Raw genomic sequence first — 20,498 nt, 5'->3', positions numbered from 1 at the left:
GGACTTGCACCTTAAGATCTCTCTGTCCATCAGTTCTCCTAAGGGTCCTGCATTTATACTGTCCTCTTGCACTTACTCTCCCAAAATGCAATATCTTACATTTGTCCAGCTTAAATTTCTAAATGATTTACTGTATATCCTGATAATATGTATTCTTTGACAACCTTCCTGACAATCCACAATTTCCAATTCTGTGGCATTTTCGAACTTAATAATCAGCCTACCTATATTTTCATCCAAATCATTAATATATATCGTAAGCAACAGAGGTCCGAGTACTTGCTCTGAGAACCTTGTGACCCCAGTGAGAAATACCCTCCTCTACCACCATTCTCTGTCTTCTCAGATCCAATTTACTAACTCACTGTGTATTCCAGTGATTTAATCTTTTGAATCAGACTCTCAAGAGAGACTCTGAGGTGCCTTACTAAAATCCATGTGGACAAGATCCACTGTCTCTCCTTATCAGTCATCTTGGTAACCTCTTCACAAAACTCAGTCAGGTTTGTGAGGTAGGTACTCCCCCATTGTCACGTGAAGAGAGTCACCAGAGAGATGTAGCTGGTAGATATGAAGTAGTGTTTAATTTGACAGAATGAAACACAGCAGCATCAAGTTGAGACCCTTTTGAAGGAAGAGGCCTGCTCAATCATAGTAGTCATACTTTATTGATCCCGGGGGAAATCCAATAGTATATGACATTTTATATGCTAAAAATCAAAGGACAATATTTGTAATATTTATATTTACAATGCATTCACAATGCTTCCTTTGAATTATATATAACTTTCACACCTCCTTCTTCACACCCACACTACAGACACCCATAATGAATGTTAAGTCAGCATTGTCTGGTTTTCCAATTAATTGCGGTTCATGTTCTTAGGCACCCATTGTCCAGAGAGGCATTTTAAATTTAATCTATAGTCCACATTCAGATCTGAAGATTGGTGGCTGAAGTTAGTTCCTGGTTATTTGCTGTACGTCTTGTTACATACCTCATGGATATCTTGTGACTGTCTTGTGAGGATGATGTAATGGTCTTGCAGAGGTCACATGATATAATTTTCCCACCTGTGAGGTCACATGATGACCTGTTCTCAACAGGTATATATAAGGGTAGACCCCTGGTGATGCAGTTAATTTTCCCAGTTGAGTTTTCAGTTAGATCGTCAGTCAGATACTCCGCTACACTGCATATTCATCTCATGATGCAGTATAGTTTTAAAACGGAGTTTTACTTTCTATTGTAAGGTACAGAAGTGTTGGGCTGGTAGCTTCACCAATCACTGCCAGGTTTGTTGATGTATCTTTTCAGTAGTATTGGAGAGTGGAGATGGGAACCTGAAGGAGTTGTTCGGCGGTTTTAGTGAGGATCGACCATTATTGAATTTCTTCAAGTAAGAGTGATCTGCATGAGATAACCGCTGCTAAAAGCAGCAGAAAAGGTTGTGCAGTATCTAGTCTAAGAGGAAAAGGTCAGTGCCTTTAAACTGTTTTATTCCGTCTTTGTGAATCCTGCGGACAAGGCAGGTTCCCGCTGGGATTGGCAGTAACGTCCAGTCTTCGAGGAATTCTTTACTTCAGGAAAGTCTCTCCTAATTGACTGTATAAACCTCTTGGACTTTCAAATTTATCATTCTAAGAACTGTGTTCTAATTTACCACTTTAATACTGTGTTCACATTTACTGCTTTAAGAACTAGTACTGAGTTTGATGGTTTGTTAAATGGCCGCATAGCAGTTTACTTCTGGTTAAGGTTTTCATTTGTTTATCTTTTTACTAATTTTGAGCAGAGTTTAATAAATGTTTATTTGTTTATAAAACCTGACTCATTTCTATATTCATTGCTGCTGGTCACGTGACAGTCTTAATCCCAAAAACGCCCGAACAGTACCTTCACAAAGTCATGCTATCCCTATTAAGTCCATGCCTTTTCAAGTGCAAGTAAATCATATCCCTAAGAAGCTTCTTCAATAACCTCCCTTTCACCAATGTGAGGATAACTGAATAATTATTTCCTAGTTTGTCTCTGTTGCCTGCTTAATCACAAGAACAACATTGGCCATTCTCCAGTTTTCTGGGGCTTCACCTTTGCCCAGAGGAAGATACAAAGATCTCTAGCAAGGCTCTGACAACATCTTTCCTCTCTTCCTTCACTATCCTTGGACAATCAACCTAAATGTTCTTCAAGACATCCAGCACTTCCTCCTTCTTATACATTGACATGTCCTTGGATATTAAGACCATAGCATCGTATGATATAGGAGCAGAATTAGGCCATTTGGCCCATTGAGTCTGCTCTGTCATTTCATCATGGCTGATCCTTTCCCATTTCAGCCCCAATCTCCTGCCTTCTACCTGGATCCCTTCATGCCCTGGCCAATCAAGAATCTATCAACCTCTGCCTTAAATGTACATAAAGACTAGGCCACCACAGCTGCCCGTGGAAACAAATTCCACAGATTCACTACTCTCTGGCGAATGAGAGTGGAGTGAATATTAACATACCCTCTCCTTATTCTCACCATCATCCACGCCCTTCTTGGTGAAGACTGATGTGAAGTGATGTTTAAGGAGCTCATACACTTCCTCTGGATCCATGCACAAATCCCCTCTTTTATCCTCAAGTGGACCTATGACATACAACAAATGCTGTGTAAGTTGAAGCTTTTCCTTTTCAGCTGAGACCAGGATTTTCCAGCCCAGTCAGGTCCATAAGGGCAGCAGCACAGATCAGTAAGGTAGATTTACAAAAAACACATGGGTTTACTAGACCAGGTGAGGCATAGAATACAGGTAGGACCGGGTAGGTTACACTGGAACTGTGGATGATGTTAAATGGTTCACAGCTTGTGTCGAATTCTGATCACCGTACCATGGAAAAGGTATGTTCACAATGGAGGTGGTGCAGAGGAGGTGTGTGGATGTTGCCAAGGCAGGAAAAAGCACTAGAGTGAAAGATGTTGTAATCAGAACAGAGCCAGACACCTTCCCTTTGTTCTCCCCATTCTCGCAAGTTAAAATATTACTTTTATTGGGCACTTGCACATTGAAGCATTGAAAAGTCAAAATGTGTCATTTTACATCAATGACCAAAATGGTCTGAGGATTGTGCTGGGGCAGCAAGTGATGCTTGCTCCTGGTGCCAACGTAGCAGGCCCACAACTCACTAACCCGAACCCGTGCGTCTTTGGAATGTGGGAAGAAAGCAGAGCACCTGGAGGAAACCTGCTCGATAATGGGAAGAACATACAAACTCCTTACAGACAGTGGTAGGAATCAGCAAGTGATCGCCAGAACTGTAAAGCAATTACACTAACTGCTACACTACCCTGTTGCCTCATGTGTCTTCTGATTCATTCGAGTTCTGATAAGAGACAATAGAACTGAAAAGCACCACTCTGTTTTCCTCTCTGCTGAGATGCTGCCTCACGTGCTGAGCATTTCCAGTGATTTCTGATTTTTATTTTGCATTTCCAGCCTCTGCAATGTTTTGCAACCTTGCTTGGGTTGGTCTGGATTCTTAATTACATTTTATATTGGCTTTGAGATACAATATGAAAATTTCAGTTTCTAAAACATCATTTAATTGTTACATAACATAAGAACATAAGAAATAGGAGCAGGAGTAGGCCATCCGGCCCATCGAGCCTGCCCCACCATTCAATAAGATCATGGCTGATCTGTCCGTAAACTCAGCTCCATCTACCTGCCTTTTCCCCCATAACCCTTAATTCCCTTACTATGTAACAATCTATCTAACTGTACCTTAAATATATTTAGTGAAGAAGCCTCAACTGCTTCCCTGGGCAGAGAATTCCACAGATTCACCACTCTCTGGGAAAAACACTTTCTCCTCATCTCCATCCTAAATCTTCTCCCCTGAATCTTGAGGCAATGTCCCCTAGTTCTAGTCTCATCTACCAATGGAAACAACTTTCCTATGTGATATTCTATCTTACCTGTCCCTTATAACAACTCCATTTCAACAATAGTGACATGTATCTAAATATCACAATGTTCCAAGAAGCTTGGGTTATAAATAGAGATATTCAAATAGACAAAAGAACAGCATCCAGGAGATTGGTCTTGAGCATTATTTCAAAGGTAAAGTGAGTGGTAGAAAGAACATTTATAGAAGGTTTCCTGCCACTGAAAATATGACTGGAAATGGGAGATTTGTTAAAGGTGCTGGATCCTAACATCACAAGTCAACATCACTAACTTGTTATTCTATGAGGGTGAATATGTGGTCTTATTCTTGGCCAAAAATGAATGGAAAAGTTTCCTAAATGTAAATTATATTTTCTCTCTCTTTTATCTCAATTGTCTTCCACTTTGTGTGACCTTTCCATTAATCCAGTATTTTATGTATTTGTTCCTTAATCCTCATCACCATATTGCAGTTTAGTTCCCTTCTCATGGCATCCTTGTTCATTAAGAGAAGTACCTTACTCGCAAAGAATCAAAATAACCCCAGCAGAAGTGCGGGGATTTAAATCATTTCCAATATATATCAAAATCAACCAATATTACAAAAATGAGCATTTGATAGTGAATTACTCAAAACCTATCTTTTCTGTCTCTAACATATTTAAATTCTCTGCAATCCTCAGCGTGCTTTTTCAGCCACCTAACATGCGCTTGCCTCGTAGCCACCTGGTGGAATGTACGTGTATTGCAGGCAGAGGCGATGGCACGAATTTCATAGGGATTAAGCGTTAATTTTATTTGCCATATACATTTACATGTATTAGGGATTTTCTGTGGTGGTTTGTGTGGGGAAAAAAACAACTTTCAACAATTATAAAAAATGAAGAATTATGTAAAAATAAGATTAGATGTTAAAGCATAGATTTTACATTTTTTTTCCTTAAGTTGCTATGCACCTCCATGTTTTTCAGGGCTTTCAGCTCCAAGTTGTTGTGATTGCACCAGGACACTAGCTTGTTTACTTATTAGTCGTGTTGTCCACAAATTTGATCTGTTTAACTGATGGATCTCTGCAAATTAATTTATTTGTAAATAGAGAAAATAAGATATTCCCTGTGGAAGGTAGATTGCAGGAGACTTGTAATGACAAAACTTGCATATACAGTACCATAGCAGCTTAGAAATATTACATTTGGTTGCCACATCCAAATTATCAGAGTGGCACGGTAGTGTAGTGGTTAGCACAAGCCATTACAGTACCAGCGACATGGGTTCACTTCCCACCACTGTCTGTAAGGAGTTTGTATGTTCTCCCCGTGACTGTGCAGGTTTCCTCTGGGTGCTCCAATTTCCTCCCACAGACTGAAGACATTTAATTGGTCATTGCAAGTTGTCCTGTGATTAGGCTAAGGTGAAATTGGGGCTTGCAAGGTGGCATGGCTCAAAGACCCAGAAGGGTCTTCTCTGAGCTGTATCTCAATAAATAACTAGGGCATGGGGATGGGCCATCTGCAAGGCCACATTATAGGGGGTTTGATGGTGGAAGACGCAGAGTCAACATAGTGAGGACCTTTGTCTTTAGGGTAAAGCCTATCTCATCCCCCACACACTTGGTTAATGATGACTGGACTTGACCTCCCATTGTGCACAAACGCTATTGTTTGTAAGTGGGTCCTCAGATGCCAATTCAAAGCACACAGGTGACACTTGCATACACACATATTTGAAGGCCAAATATCATGCACCAGTGATTCCTTCACAGCAACATTTAAGAGAATAAGGCACATATGAAACTTCCTGAGTTTATTCACCATCTTGCCTCTCCTTCCCAGTACCTACTATGACAATCAAAATCAAACCAATTTAATTATCATACATAGATACAGCTGAACAAGACACCGTACCTTTGGGGCCAAGTTGCAAAACATCCAAAAAAGCACATTCAAAATAGTGAGCAAAGAAGCACATTCACTTGATTAAGAAACATCTATATTGTCCAAGACCCAGAGTGAGATGTCCTGCAATTGATGGTACAGTTTCCCAGCAGTGTGCAGAAACACACAATCAAGATCAAAACTCCGTGTGTTATTCAGAATTAGAATCAGGTTTATTATATTGGCGAGACCCAACGCAGACTGGGAGACCGCTTTGCTGAACACCTACGCTCTGTCCGCCAGAGAAAGCAGGATCTCCCAGTGGCCACACATTTTAATTCCACATCCCATTCCCATTCTGACATGTCTATCCACGGCCTCCTCTACTGTAAAGATGAAGCTACACTCAGCTTGGAGGAACAACACCTTATATTCCGTCTGGGTAGCCTCCAACCTGATGGCATGAACATTGACTTCTCTAACTTCTGCTAACGCCCCACCTCCCCCTCGTACCCCATCCGTTATTTATTTTTATACATGCATTCTTTCTCTCACCCTCCTTTTTCTCCCTCTGTCCCTCTGACTGTACCCCTTGCCCATCCTCTGGGTTCCCCCCCCCCGCCCGTCTTTCTCCCCGGACCTCCTGTCCCATGATCCTCTCATATCCCCTTTGCCAATCACCTGTCCAGCTCTTCGCTCCATCCCTCCCCCTCCTGTCTTCTCCTATCATTTTGGATCTCCCCCTCCCCCTCCCCCTCTCCCTCTCCCTCTCAAATCCCTTACTAACTCTTCCTTCAGTTAGTCCTGACGAAGGGTCTCGGCCCGAAACGTCGACTGTACCTCTTCCTAGAGATGCTGCCTGGCCTGCTGCGTTCACCAGCAGCTTTGATGTGTGTTGCTTGAATTCCCAGCATCTGCAGAATTCCTGTTGTTTGTGTCATGAAATTTGTTGTTTCATGGCAGCACTACAGCACACTACATAAAATTTACAAGTTACAATAAGAAAAATATAATGAATAAATAATTAGTCCTAAAAGCTAGCAAAATAGAGAGGTAGTGTCCATGGGTGCATGGAATGTTCAGAGGTTTAATGGTGGAGGGAAGTTGTTGAGGCCCTGCGTTGGTCAAGGTTGACCATAGATGTTGCAACCCAGCTGTTTACGTGATACGCAGGCCAGGGCACTACGATATGGAGAGCAATTTGCTCAGGTAACAGGCTCCCCTCTCCGTGCAGCTGATGAATCAAAAGGAACGGCAGAGACTGAAACGGTTTGGCACCAGTGGCATTGCAGGAGTTGCCAGTCAGCATTGAACCCAACATAGGACTCCAGCTCTGGATGTTTCCTTAGGGTTTACTTCCAAAGCCTTCTACAGTGGGTATTGCCACAACGCAGTGGAGGTTTGAGATCAGAGTTTTCCTTCTCCTAGATAAGCTACCAACCATGGGTGACAAGCCCCAACTGCCTGAAGTGACTAGTCTTTGCATTTCACCTGTCAGTAGATACTGTTCCACCAGGCTTAGTACCCAAGTCACACATGAAGGCCAGGAGCTGGCCTTGGTTGTCAGAGGCTATTAGAGACTTGCCACTGGGAGTATTTAATAGGTAGTGCGAGCTTATTCCCACTACCATCCCCAATTATAATGACTTAAGGAATGAGAAGGCGAGGAAGAACCCGTTCTTGAAAACATTGAGTGTGTGCATCTTCAGATTCCTCCTTACCTTGATTCCTTCACAATAAACTTCCTGAAGTACTTTGCCATTGAGCAGTGATCAGTGATGAATTTCACCATTGCAGCCTAGGATGGTCTGATGAATCACCCTGCTATATCAGCTTGGCGATATAGATAGCCTACTAACGCATCTCAAAGCATAAAATATCAAAGTACTGCAAAATCAAATCGATATCCTCTGCCACGTCATCACCCACAACAGTAAACCTCTGATCACACTTTTACACATTTACCAAATCCATTGGATAGATCATATAATCGCAAAGACTTCAGAAACACTTACTCAGAATCTGAATCTGAATCAGACCCAATATCACTGGCATGGTGTGAAATTTGTTGTTCTGCTGCAGCAGTGTGCTGCAATGCATAATAATAAAAAAACTATAAATTATAATAAATAAATACAATAAAACCTGAATTAAATTAGTGCAAAAAGAGGGCAAGATACTGAGGAAGTGTTCATGGGTTCATTGCCCATTCAGAAATCTGATGGCAGAGGGGTAGATGCTGTTTCTGAAATGCTGAGTGTGTGATTTCAGGCTCCTGTATTTCCTCTTTGATGGTAGCAAAGGCATATCCTGGGTGATGGGAGATCTTAACTACGGATGACGCCTTTTTGAAGCATAGCCTTTTTAAGGCATAATTGATACAGGGGAGGCTAGTAGCCATGATGGAGCTGGCTGAGTTTACAACTTTCTGCAGCTTTTTCTGATCCAGCGTAGCGTAGAAAATTGAGTGTCGTTGGTGACATACCAATTCTACTCAAACTCCTAATGAAATATAGCTGCCGTCATGCCCTCTTTGCAATTGTATCAGTATTTGAGCCCAAGATTGATCCTCAGGGATATTGACACACAGGAACCTGAAACTGTTCAGCCTTTGTACTTCTGATCCCTGGACAATGGCTGGTGTATGTCCCCTGACTTACCCTTCCTGAAGTTCACAATCAATTCTTTGGATTACTGACGTTAAGTGAAAGGTTGTTGCTACAACCCCACTCAATTAGCTGATCTATCTCGCTCTGGTATGCCTCTTCATCACCATCTGAAATTCAGCCAACAATATTTGTCTTGTCAGCATATTATAGATGTGCTTGAGCTGTGCCTAGCCACACAGTTGTGGGGTTAGAGAGGGTAGAGCAGTGGGTTAAGCATACGTCCAGTGGGTTAAGCTCACGTCCTCCTGGTGTACCAGTGCTGATCGTCAGCGAGGAGGAGATGTCACTTCCGTTCTGCACAGATTGTGGGCTGTCGGTAACAAAGTCAAGAATCCAGTTGCAGAGGGAGGTACAGAGGCCCAGGTCTGGATCTTTTTGAATGGAACTGAGGGAATGATTGTATTAAATGTTGAACCGTAATCAATAAACAGCAGCTTGACAGAAGTATTATTATTGTCCGGGTGATCCAAGGTCGAGCGGAGAGCCAGTGAGACCGCATCCGCTGTAGACCTCTTGTGACGATAGGCAAATTGCAGCAGGTCCGGGTCCTTGTTTAGACGGGAGTTAATTCTGGCCATGACCAACCTCTCAAAGCACTTCATCACTGTAGATGGGAGTGCCACTGAGTGATAGTCATCGAGGCAGCTGGCCCTGCTCTTCTTGGGCAACGATAGGGGTAGCATAGTTATTAACATAATGCTTTACAGTACCAGTATCCCGGGTTCAATTCTTGCCGCTATCTGTAACGAATTTGTACGTTCTTCCCCCGTGACCGCATGGGTTTCCTCCAGGTACTCCAGTTTCTTCCCACAGTCCAAAGGCATACTAGTTGGTAGGTTCTTTGGTCATAGTCAATTGTTCCGTGATTAGGCTAGGATTAAATAGGCGGGCTGCTGGGAGGCGCGGCTCTCAGGGCCTCTTCCGCGCAATCTCAATAAATAAATGATTGCGGCTCTTTTGAAGCAGCTGGGACTCCGTTATATACTCCCTTGTCACTATTATAATGGAAATTCAGAAAACTGCCGGTGCTTCACTAACCTATCAAGTCAGGCAGCATATGGGAAAAGGATGTTAATGAAGGGTGTTTTGCTTGCTACTTTTACTTTCAACAGGGGCTGCGTAACTTGCCGAGTGCTTCACAGAACTGGAGCAAGAACGTTCTCCTCCGCTCTGGTTGAGTACTCATGGAGAAGGTGTTGTATGGACAGGTAGGCTGGGTGGAGTTGCAAGGACGGCATGGTCCAGTCTACAGAACAGCGTAGTTAACGCAACAGGTTGTCCAGAATCGACAGAGCGAGAGAGGGAAGATAAAAGCATTTTTAACGAGGACAGAGCTGGCTTTGGAGCAACACGCGCAAGCTTTGGAGTGTTGCGATTGGTCAGCTGGTGGAAGAGGCGGAACTAGTTCGGGCCCTTCTGTGGTCGGGGATTGGCCAGTCCCCAGGACGGGGGGGCGGATCTAATTCTGGAAGGTGTGGATTGGTCAGCTCGGGAAGGGGGCGGAGTCCGTATTGAGTGAAGGGCCGTCCGGGAAATGGTCCTCAGATCGCCATGTTGATCACGCTGTGTTACCTTTACCTCTGGCTTCGCTTGCAGAGGTGCTATGCCATGGTCATCTGCCGAGTGGTGCGGCGTTTCCACCGCAGTGCCAGCCTGTCCTTTGTCGTCCTGCCGCCGGATGGCGGCTCCAGGCCTCGCAGCGGCAGCCCCGGCGTCTCAATGGAGAAGATCTGTCTCCGGCTCGCCGACAGGGCTCTCCTCTTGGCCGAGCCTCAGCAGGTGAACTGCTCCTTAAGAAGTTTGTTGCTGTGATTGCTCTTGATGTGTTGACCCGTGTGTCGCATCAGGGCTTCCCTACTAGAGCTGCATATATGACAGGGAAATTCCACTCACCGCTAATAGGCGTTATTTTGTTGTCGTGTTCACGCAGATTTTGTCCTTTTGAACTTCACTGTTTTATAGCGCATTTATAACGTTGACCGCTTTTTGGGCGTGGAACTTTCTCCGTCACGGAATGATTGTATTGAATTTGTGCTCAGCAATATAAAAATGTATAAACTAAAAACTGAGCATTAAATAATGATTCCACTTCTTTCCCCTTGCACACTCGTGTTATTTTGTAGTGAAATGCACTCTGTGATCGCCATGGTTACTAGATTACACGTGTGTACAGTGTGTATTTTTAATTCGAGCGATTTTTTTAAAAAAAAGTTCTCTCAATTAGTATGTGGACCACATCCATATTTTGTGGTGTAGGTATCTGCACTTCAGATGGGACAAGCTGAATATATAGTGGATGGATGTTTTGTCTGAGGACTTGGTAAACTTCGGCTCCTGTATGTCAGACGTCCATATTTACAAGAAAGATGCTTGGCTTTCTTAGTGGATCTGCCTCTTTAACAGAGAACATTGCAAGTTGATGAATGTATTTTATGTTGTTTAAACATATCTATAATAAGGAAGCTGCAAGAATTAGTCTAAGAGTAGCTCACATTGACATATAGATAGATATACTTTATTGATCCCGAGGGAAATTGGGTATGATGCAATAGAGATTAAAGAAAGCTTGAGAAATTTTTTTGAAATGTACAAGGTTCTGAGGGGGATTGACAGGATGGATTTTGAGAGGATGTTTTTCCTCTGACCCTCCTTGAAGATTTGTTGGTATATTTCAGTTCAACTTTATCAGTTTTGTCTCTTCATTTTCGGTACTGGCTTGTTGATCTGTTATCAGCACCAAACGTTTTCATAGAGCCATAAAGCTGTTATGTTTTGTAACTCCAAAACATAAAAACTTATTGATAGGTAAGCAAGGGAGGTAGGAGATAACATGATCATTTTTTTACTTGTGACACACACGTATAATGTGGTGTGAGATGAATACCATGCATGTACAAACTGTAGTTTTACATATAGCCTTAATGAAGTATTTAAACAAAGAATGCTTACTCAAGCAATATATTTCCAGTATTACTCAAATATTACAAAGATTCAAATATTACTAAGATTATATACACAACCCTCCACCTTGCTTAGCTATAAGCTCTAACCCAATATAGAATGCATCTCAACTTGTATACACAGTCCATCTTGGGTACTAGTATCCAGGACACCTTTAGGGAGCGGTGTTTCAGAAAAGCAGCGTCCATTATTAAAGACCTCCAGCACCCAGGGCATGCACTTTTCTCACTGTTACCATCAGGTAGGAGATACAGAAGCCTGAAGGCACACACTCAGCGATTCAGGAACAGCTTCTTCCCCTCTGCCATCCAATTCCTAAATGGAATTTGAAGCTTTGGACACTACCTCACTTTTTTAAATATACAGTATTTCTGTTTTTGCACATTTTAAAAATAATTTATTCAATATACATAATTGATTTACTTGTTTTATTTTATTTATTATTCCCCCTCCTCCCTCTCTTCCCCCCCCCCCGATTATGTATTACATTGAACGGCTGCTGCTAAGTTAACAAATTTCACGTCACATGCCGGTGATAATAAACCTGATTCTGATTCTATGACATAATCTGGCTTAACTTCGGCTCTCTTTACTCCTCTTGGAACCTTGCCTCCTCTGAACGCACTGCCCTTCACTCTTTCCGCACCAATCCCAACCTTGCTATCAAACCTGTGCCGATGGCGTGTGGTGGATTGACCTCTACCTTGCTGTTGCCAGTTGGCAGCTCCCAGACACCCCCTTTCACCTACCCCTTGAAGAGAATCCCACTCTAGACCATCAGAAAACTGTCTCTGACACCATCATTGACCTCATCAACTCTGGAGAACTCCCATCCACTGTCACCATGTTTCCCTCTCATTGTTTGCTTCTTCCTCCTACCCAAGATCTACAGACTTGACTGTCAGGGTAGGCCCATTGCCTCTGCCTGCTCCTGCCCTACTGAATGCATGATCTCAAACCTCGACTTCATTCTATCCCCCTTGGTTCAGACCCTTCCCACCTACATCCACAATGCTGCTTGTGCTCTTGATCTCCCCAATGCCCTGGCCCTGACTGCCTCGCCTCATTTACCCCATGGATGTTCAGTCCCTATACACTTCTACCTCCCATCAAGAAAGTCCTAAAGTTGTCCAATGCTTTTTCAATAAAAGAACCAATCATTTCCCCTCCCCTTCACCACCACCCTGCTCCATCTGGAAGAACTGGTCCTTGCCTCCACCAGTGCCTACCTTTCGTTAGCTATGTAGAATAGTCCATGTTCCAAGCCTTCCTGGCTAATGCTCTTCAACTTTTCTTCTGCTAGATTGATGACTGCATTTGTGCTGTTTCAACTTTGCCTCAGCTTCCACCTGCCCTTAAATTTACTTGCTCCATTTCTGATACCTCCCTCCTCTTTCTCGACATCTTTGCCTCCATCTCTGCAGACCAACTTTTATAAACCTACTGAATCGCGTGGCTAGCTTGACTATGTCTCATCCCACCCTGTCTCCTGTAAAAATACTTTTTCCTTTTCTCAGTTCCTTTGCTTATGCTGCATGTGCTCCCAGAATGTGTCTTACCATTCCAGAACATCAGAAATGTCATCCTTCAAAGAATGGGGTTTCCCTTCCTCCACCATTGATGCTGCCCTTACCCACATCTCCTCCATTTCCTAGACATTTGTGCTCACCCCATCTTTTCGCTGCTTAACAATGACAGATAAGGATAAGAGGAACCTTACCTATCACTCAAAATCCAACATGTCTTTCTCCGCAACAAATGTTGTCTCCAAAGGGATCCTACCACTAAACACATTTTCACCTCGCCCCCATTCTCTGCTTTCTGCAGGTATTGCTCCCTCCATAATTCCCTTGTCCATTCACCCTTCCTGGCACTTATCCCTGCAAGTGGCCACCTGCCTATTCACCTCCTCCCCCACCTTCATTTAGAATCCCAAATAGTCCTTCCAAGTGAGGCAACACTTTATCTGCAAATCTGGGGTCATCAATTGTATCCAGAGTTCCTGATGTGGCCTCCTCTACATTGGTGAGACCCGTTGTAAATTGGGGTGCCATTTCGTCGAGCATCTCTGGTCCATCCACCAAAAGCAGAACTTCCCGCTGGCAAACATTGTAATTCCAATTCTCGTTTCGATTTGTCAGCCCCTGGCCTTCTGTGGTGCCTTAATGAAGCTATTCTCGGGGGGAGGAGCAATACCTTGTATTCTCTCAGGTTCACCTCCAACTTGATGGCGTGAATATCTATTTCTGCTTCTGGTAAAAAGAAAAAATCCTCCCCCCTTCTCTACTCCGGCCTTTTACTTCTTACCTGCCTATCACTACCCCTGGTGCCCTTCCTTATTTCGTTTCTCCTATGGTCCACTCTCTTCTCCTATCAGGTTGCTTCCTCTCCAACCCTTTATCTTTCCTACTCACCTGGCTTCACCCGTCACCTAGCTATCCACCTACCCCTCGCCCAACGGTTTTATTCTAACGTACTTTCCAGCTCTGAAGAATGATTACGGCCTGAAACATTGACTGTTTGTTTATTTCCTCCAGCATTTTGTGTGTTTTGCTTTTGATATCCAGGGTCTACAGAATTTCTTGTGTTTATTTTATATAATACAACTGCTATATAGACATCCATTTTAAATTTTAAATTGTCCCATTCAGGCCTGAAGATTTAATGATTGTGGAGGCTTTCTTACTCTTGTGGGATAATGACATTCCTAACAAGGGGGATCAGTCTGCTTGGCAGGTGAGACTTGTGGCTGTGAAACACTCTCAGCTTCTGGAGCCTGCTCCCTGCTGGTTATAGTGACTCTGGGACTGCAGGAAGTGATTCTGACAGCTCTGGAGTTAACTCAGAACACCTCTCTTTTGGATGTGTTGGCATTCTGAACAGTGAAGGGCAAGCTTCATTGGATGCTGTGGACCATAATGTGTGAGTACACCGTCTGACATCACCATTTCCATATAACAATTACAGCACGGAAACAGGCCATCTCGGCCCTTCTAGTCCGTGCTGAACTCTGACTCTCACTTAGTCCCACCGACCTGCACTCAGCCCATAACCCTCCATTCCTTTCCTGTCCATATAGCTGTCCAATTTAACTTTTAACGACAACATCAAACCTGCCTCAACCACTTCTGCTGGAAGCTCGTTCCACACAGCTACCACTCTCTGAGTAAAGAAGTTCCCCTTCATGTTACCCCTAAACTTTTGCCTTTAACTCTCAACTCATGTCCTCTAGTTTGAATCTCCCCCACTCTCAATGGAGAAAGCCTATCCATGTCAACTCTATCTATCCCCCTCATAATTTTAAATACCTCTATCAAGTCCCCCCTCAACCTTCTACATTCCAAAGAATAAAGTCCCAACTTGTTCAACCTTTCTCTGTAATTTAGGTGATGAAACCCAGGTAACATTCTAGTAAATCTTCTCTGAACTCTCTCAATTTTGTTGACATCTTTCCTATAATTCGGTGACCAAAACTGTACACAATACTCCAAATTTGGCCTCACCAATGCCTTATACAATTTCAACATTACATCCCAACTCCTATACTTAATGCTCTGATTTATAAAGGCCAGCATACTAAAAGCTTTCTTCACCAACTGATCCACATGAGATTCCACCTTCAGAGAACTATGCATCATTATTCCTAGATCCCTCTGTTCTACTGCATTCTTCAATGCCCTACCACTTACCATGTATGTACTATTTTGATGAGTCCTACCAAAATGTAGCACCTCACATATATTAGCATTAAACTCCACTTGCCATCTTTCAGCCCACTCTTCTAACTGGCCTAAATCTCTCTGCAAGCTTTGAAAGCCTACTTCATTATCCACAACGCCACCTATCTTAGCGTCATCTGCATACTTACTCATCCAATTTACCACCCCATTCTCCAGATCATTAATGTATGTAACAAATAACATTGGACCCAGTACAGATCCCTGAGGCACACCACTAGTCACCAGCCTCCAATCTGACAAACAGTTATCCACCACCACTATCTGGCGTCTCCCATCCAGCCACTGCTGAATCCATTTTACAACTTCAATATTAATACCTAACAATTGAACCTTCCTAACCAACCTTCCGTGTGGGACCTTATCAAAGGCCTTCCTGAAGTCCATATAGACAACATCCACCGCTTTACCCTTGTCAACTTTCCTAGTAACCTCTTCAAAAAATTCAATAGGATTTATCAAACATTACCTTCCACGCACAAATCCATGTTGACTATTCCTAATCAGACCCTGTCTATCCAGATAATTATATATACCATCTCTAAGAATACTTTCCATCAATTTACCCACCACTGACATCAAACTCACAGGCCGATAATTGCTAGGTTTACTCTTAGAACCCTTTTTAAACAATGGAACAACATGAGCAATGCGCCAATCCTCCAGCACCATCCCTGTTTCTAATGACATTTGAAATATTTCTGTCAGAACCCCTGCTATTTCCACACTAACTTCCCTCAAGGTCCTAGGGAATATCCTGTCAGGACCCGGAGACTTATAGTCATACTTTATTGATCCCGGGGGAAATTGGTTTTTGTTACAGTTGCACCATAAATAATTAAATAGTAATAAAACCATAAATAATTAAATAGTAATATGTAAATTATGCAGGAAATAAGTCCAGGACCAGCCTATTGGCTCAGGGTGTCTGACCCTCCAAGGGAGGAGTTGTAAAGTTTGATGGCCACAGGCAGGAATGACTTCCTATGACGCTCTGTGTTGCATCTTGGTGGAATGAGTCTCTGGCTGAATGTACTCCTGTGCCCAACCAGTACATTATGTAGTGGATGGGAGACATTGTCCAAGATGGCATGCAACTTGGACAGCATCCTCTCTTCAGACACCACCGTCACCGTTATCCACTTTTATATTCCTTAAAAGCACCAGTACTTCCTCTTTAATCATCATAGTTTCCATAACTTCCCTACCTGTTTCCTTTATCTTAAGGCATCCGTTAGTCTTGCGAGACCATGGATCTGTGCTTGGAAAGTCTTCACTTTCCAGGGCAGATGCCTGGGCAAGATGCCTATTATAGTAATTGAAGCATTCTAAAAAAGGACTGCAGCTGTGACACATCCTTTAGCCTTAGGGCATCCACCACTGCTGGAATTTTCTCAGCACACTTGTGCAATCAGCGTGCGTTGATGGTGTGACTACAGTGAGTGACGCTTAGTTTAAAGAATTTACCCTTGTTACATCGTGCTCTGAGTGCATAATCTTCCAGTCTTTTTAACATTGTTTTGAGATTTTGGAGATGTTCCTTTTCATCCTTACTGGTAATAATAATGTCATCCAGACGACACTGAGTGCCTGGAGAGCCTTGATAGTACCTGGTCTATAGCTTTCTGCCAAAGTGCAGGTGCAGATGCTACTCCAAAAATAGGCCTTTTATAGTGAAAAAACCTTTTGAGTGTTTATGGTGAGAAACACTTTAGACTCTTCTTCCATCTCCATCTGTAGGTAGGCCTCTGCTGAGTCCACATTGCTGAAGTGTTTTCCTCCAGAAAAGTTTGCAAAGATATCCTCTATCCTGGGCAGAGGGAATTTATTTACTTTCAATACTGGGCTGATGGTGACCTTAAAATCACCACAGATCCTGACAGACACTTTCTTCTAGGCTTCTGGGATGGCTGGCACTGCCCATGGGCTCCACTCAACCTTGGAAAGAATTCCTTCAGTCTCTCTGCGACCTAGCTCACAGACTACTTTATCATGGATGTTACATAGCTTTGCAGAACTTCAGTGTGCCGTTTTCATGTAACACTATTTTACCCTTGATGTGTTTAAATTTTTCTTGAACATTGCTGTGACATCATTCAATACCCTTTCTTAATTCTCTTTCAGTTGACTCTATTGCAGGGGATTTGACATGCAAATGGTGTATAGATCTGCAATCCAGTTGTAGTTGTCTCAGCCCACAATGTTGGTCCTCCTGTTTTACTACACACAAGCCTAATGTAGCTTGTTGCTTGTTGTATTTCACTGTATTAAATGTCATTCTTACAGGAATGATCTTTTCTTCGGTATGAGTTCTTAGCTGAGTATCTGCAGGCTTGAGATTAGTATCTTTGAAATGCCATTCAAACTCATTTTGTGGAATAAGTGAAGCTGCTGAACTAGTATCCAATTCCATTTAAAATAATTTGCTGTGTACTTCTGGTGTAGGCCATATTGCTTTGTCTGTTGTTAGTTTTCACATTGCAAATCTCAAGGTTACTTCGTCTTGGGTCACTCTCAACATAATGAGATTTTTCATCAAGAGCATGCAGATTAGTGCTCATTTTGAAACTGCAACTTGACTTTTAATCTTTATTTCTTCCATGTGCAGTTCATTTATTGTTGTCTGCCCGGCATGCTGTTTGTGTGTGCCCTACGTTGTTGCATTTTCTGCAAGTTTGGCCTTTAGATCTACACTGGTCTAATGTATGTGAGTCCCTGCCACAATGGTAACACAGTTTCTTTGGCCAGGCACACTTTTGTTTAGATGTTGCAATTTTGTTCACATTCACTTTCATCCCTGACTGCAAATTAATTGTGTGTCTGTCTGCAGTTTCATGGATACAGCTATTTCAACTGCTTCTCTAAATACAAGTTGCGCTTCATTGAGGAGCTATTTTTGAAGTTTTGTTGTAAGATTCCACAAACTACGTGATCTTTCAGTGCTTCATTAAGCCTATTACTGAACTGACGCTGCTGAGATAATCTCTTCAATTGAGTGATGAATGCTGAAATGGACTCCCTTTTGATTCCTAAAGTGCTGTGCAGTCGACAATGGTTTCAGTTCTAAATGTTTCTGCATTACTTTCATGATATCAGCAAAGCTCATTTCAGCTGATTTAGTTGGAGCAATTAAATTTCTAAACTAACCTTATGCCTTTAAATCCAATGCACTCCACATTGTAAACTGGATCTTGATTCTCATTGGCTATTTCATTTGCTTTAAAATATTGCTCAATTTGTTCAGTATACATGTTCCAATTATCTTTCGTGTAATCAAACACATCAGTCTTTCCAATGTATTCAGCTATTTCTGCTTTTTTTTAAATGATTATTATCACCTGGTACTCATTGTTTATGAATCCATGAAAATCTCCATTTTCTGCCTTTTGTTTACTTGATTGTCTTTCATTTCGTGAAGAAAACCTGCTGCACTTTTTAAAACTCAAACATCTCGTTGCACTTTAGCAGGTAGCTAATTGTCTCAGGTTCATTTTAAAAATACCTCACTGCCATTGTATGTTTTGTGACTCTAAAACACAAGAACGAATTGAAAAGAAAACAAGGGAGCTGGGAGATAACTCAAGTACATTCATTTTTACTTTAAAATGAGGCGCACACATATGTGGTGGCATGGTGATGTGTGCCATGCACATACTTTTACATTCAACCTGTATTAAATTAAACAAATGACTGCTTACTCAAACAATATATTTACGATATTACTGAAATATTAAATACACAACTACTTGGCCATAGCATCTTGCCCATAGCTCACTTGTCCATGCTTAACCAAGTTGTCTATGCTAAACATTTGCTTGTGTTTGGCCCATATCCCTCTAAACCTTTCCTATTGATGTAACTGTTCAAATGCCTGTCAAACATATTGTATTGCTATAACATAATGTCCCAGCTCCTGTACTCAAGCATTTGTGTGTGTTATCCTGTACTTAGCATTCTGACTGATGAAGGCCTCCTTCACCACATCTGCCTGTGGTACTACTTACACGGAACTGTATTTCTGCCACCAGCAGGTCTTTCTGTTCTACAGCACTCTCCAGGGCCCTGTCATTTACTGTGTACTTCCTACCCGGGTTTGAATTACCAAAAATTATTTGAATTAAACTCCATCTGCCATTCCTCAGCCCAGTTGATGAAGATCTTGTGTATTTTTAAGTAACCTTCATTGCTCACTATATCCTGAATTTCAGTGTCACCTGCAGATTTACTAACCATGCCATCCACGTTCATCTGTCTGTCCATGATATGATTATATTTTGTTTCTTCAACTATTGTATTAATATGCTGACTTAAACATGCATTGCCTCTAACCTTGTAGTTTTCCTTTGCAAGCTGTTTTGTGCAGTTTGTTGTGTTCTATCCCAGCTCCATTGGGTGTACCTATGATGTTTGATTCACACCCTTTGGTTCTCGAATCTATTTTCTGGACACCCCTAACTACAGTTTTTGTGTGGTATTGTATTATTGACTGTATAGCAGCAATGGGAAAAATATTCAACTCTACTGATTAGTGATCGTTGCTTGTAAATTCTAATAATTCTTTAAAAAGTAACCATATGTAGTTCTTTATTTTTCATTTACAGGTGTGGGCGTTGCCTGCTATGCCAGCATTTATTGCCTATCCCTAGTTACCCTTGGGAAGCTGGTGATGAGCTGCCTTCCTGAACCGCTACTGTCCCTGAGGTGTAGGCACACCCACTGTGCTGGCAGGGAGGGAATTCCATGATTTTGATCCAGTGGCAATGGAGGAACTGCGATATGTTTCCAAATTAGGGTGGTGATTGACTTGGAGGGGGATTTCCAAGTGGTGGTGTTCCCAGGTATCTGCTGATCTTTTCTTTTTAGATGGTAGTGGTCAGGGTCTGGAAGGTGCAGCCGTAGAAACTTGGGTGTGTTGTTGCTGTGCATCTTGTAGATAGTACCCCCCAACTGGATACATCTCCACTTCTGCAACTGTTCTTCGATGGTGGAGGGATTGGATTCTTGTAGAAGGGGTGCCAATCAAGTTGGCAGCGTTATAACTAGATGATGTCAGGCTTCTTGATTGTTGATGGAGCTGCACTCATGCAGGGGAGTGGTGAGTATTCCTGACCTGAGCCTTGTAGATGATGGACAGGCTTTGGGGAGTCAGAAGGTGTGTTACACGCTGCAGGGTTCCTAGCCTTTGACCTGCTCTGTTAACCACAGTATTTATATGGCTAGACCAGTTCAGTGTCCTATCAGTGGTAACCCCCAGGATGTTGGTAGTCAGGGATTCAGTGATGGTGAATGTGAAGGGACGATGGTTAGAGCCTCTCTTGTTG

At 42.5% G+C, this 20,498-nt stretch overlaps 1 protein-coding gene across 1 annotated transcript in view; it reads left to right on the top strand.

Annotated features, from left to right (window-relative positions):
* Nucleotides 1–9,998: 9,998 nt before the first annotated feature.
* hlcs (holocarboxylase synthetase (biotin-(proprionyl-CoA-carboxylase (ATP-hydrolysing)) ligase)) overlaps nt 9,999–20,498 on the top strand; it is a 171,136-nt gene continuing 160,636 nt past the window's right edge. The window contains exon 1 of the mRNA XM_072259956.1: nt 9,999–10,258. Coding sequence (XP_072116057.1) covers nt 10,031–10,258 — 228 coding nt within the window. The 5' untranslated portion in view covers nt 9,999–10,030. The remainder of the gene's footprint in view (nt 10,259–20,498) is intronic.

Source organism: Mobula birostris, chromosome 6, assembly GCF_030028105.1.
Source record: "Mobula birostris isolate sMobBir1 chromosome 6, sMobBir1.hap1, whole genome shotgun sequence".
In the NCBI taxonomy this organism is placed as follows: domain Eukaryota; kingdom Metazoa; phylum Chordata; class Chondrichthyes; order Myliobatiformes; family Myliobatidae; genus Mobula; species Mobula birostris.
Note: the sequence above shows the minus strand (reverse complement) of the source record. Positions and strands in the feature narration are given on the sequence as shown.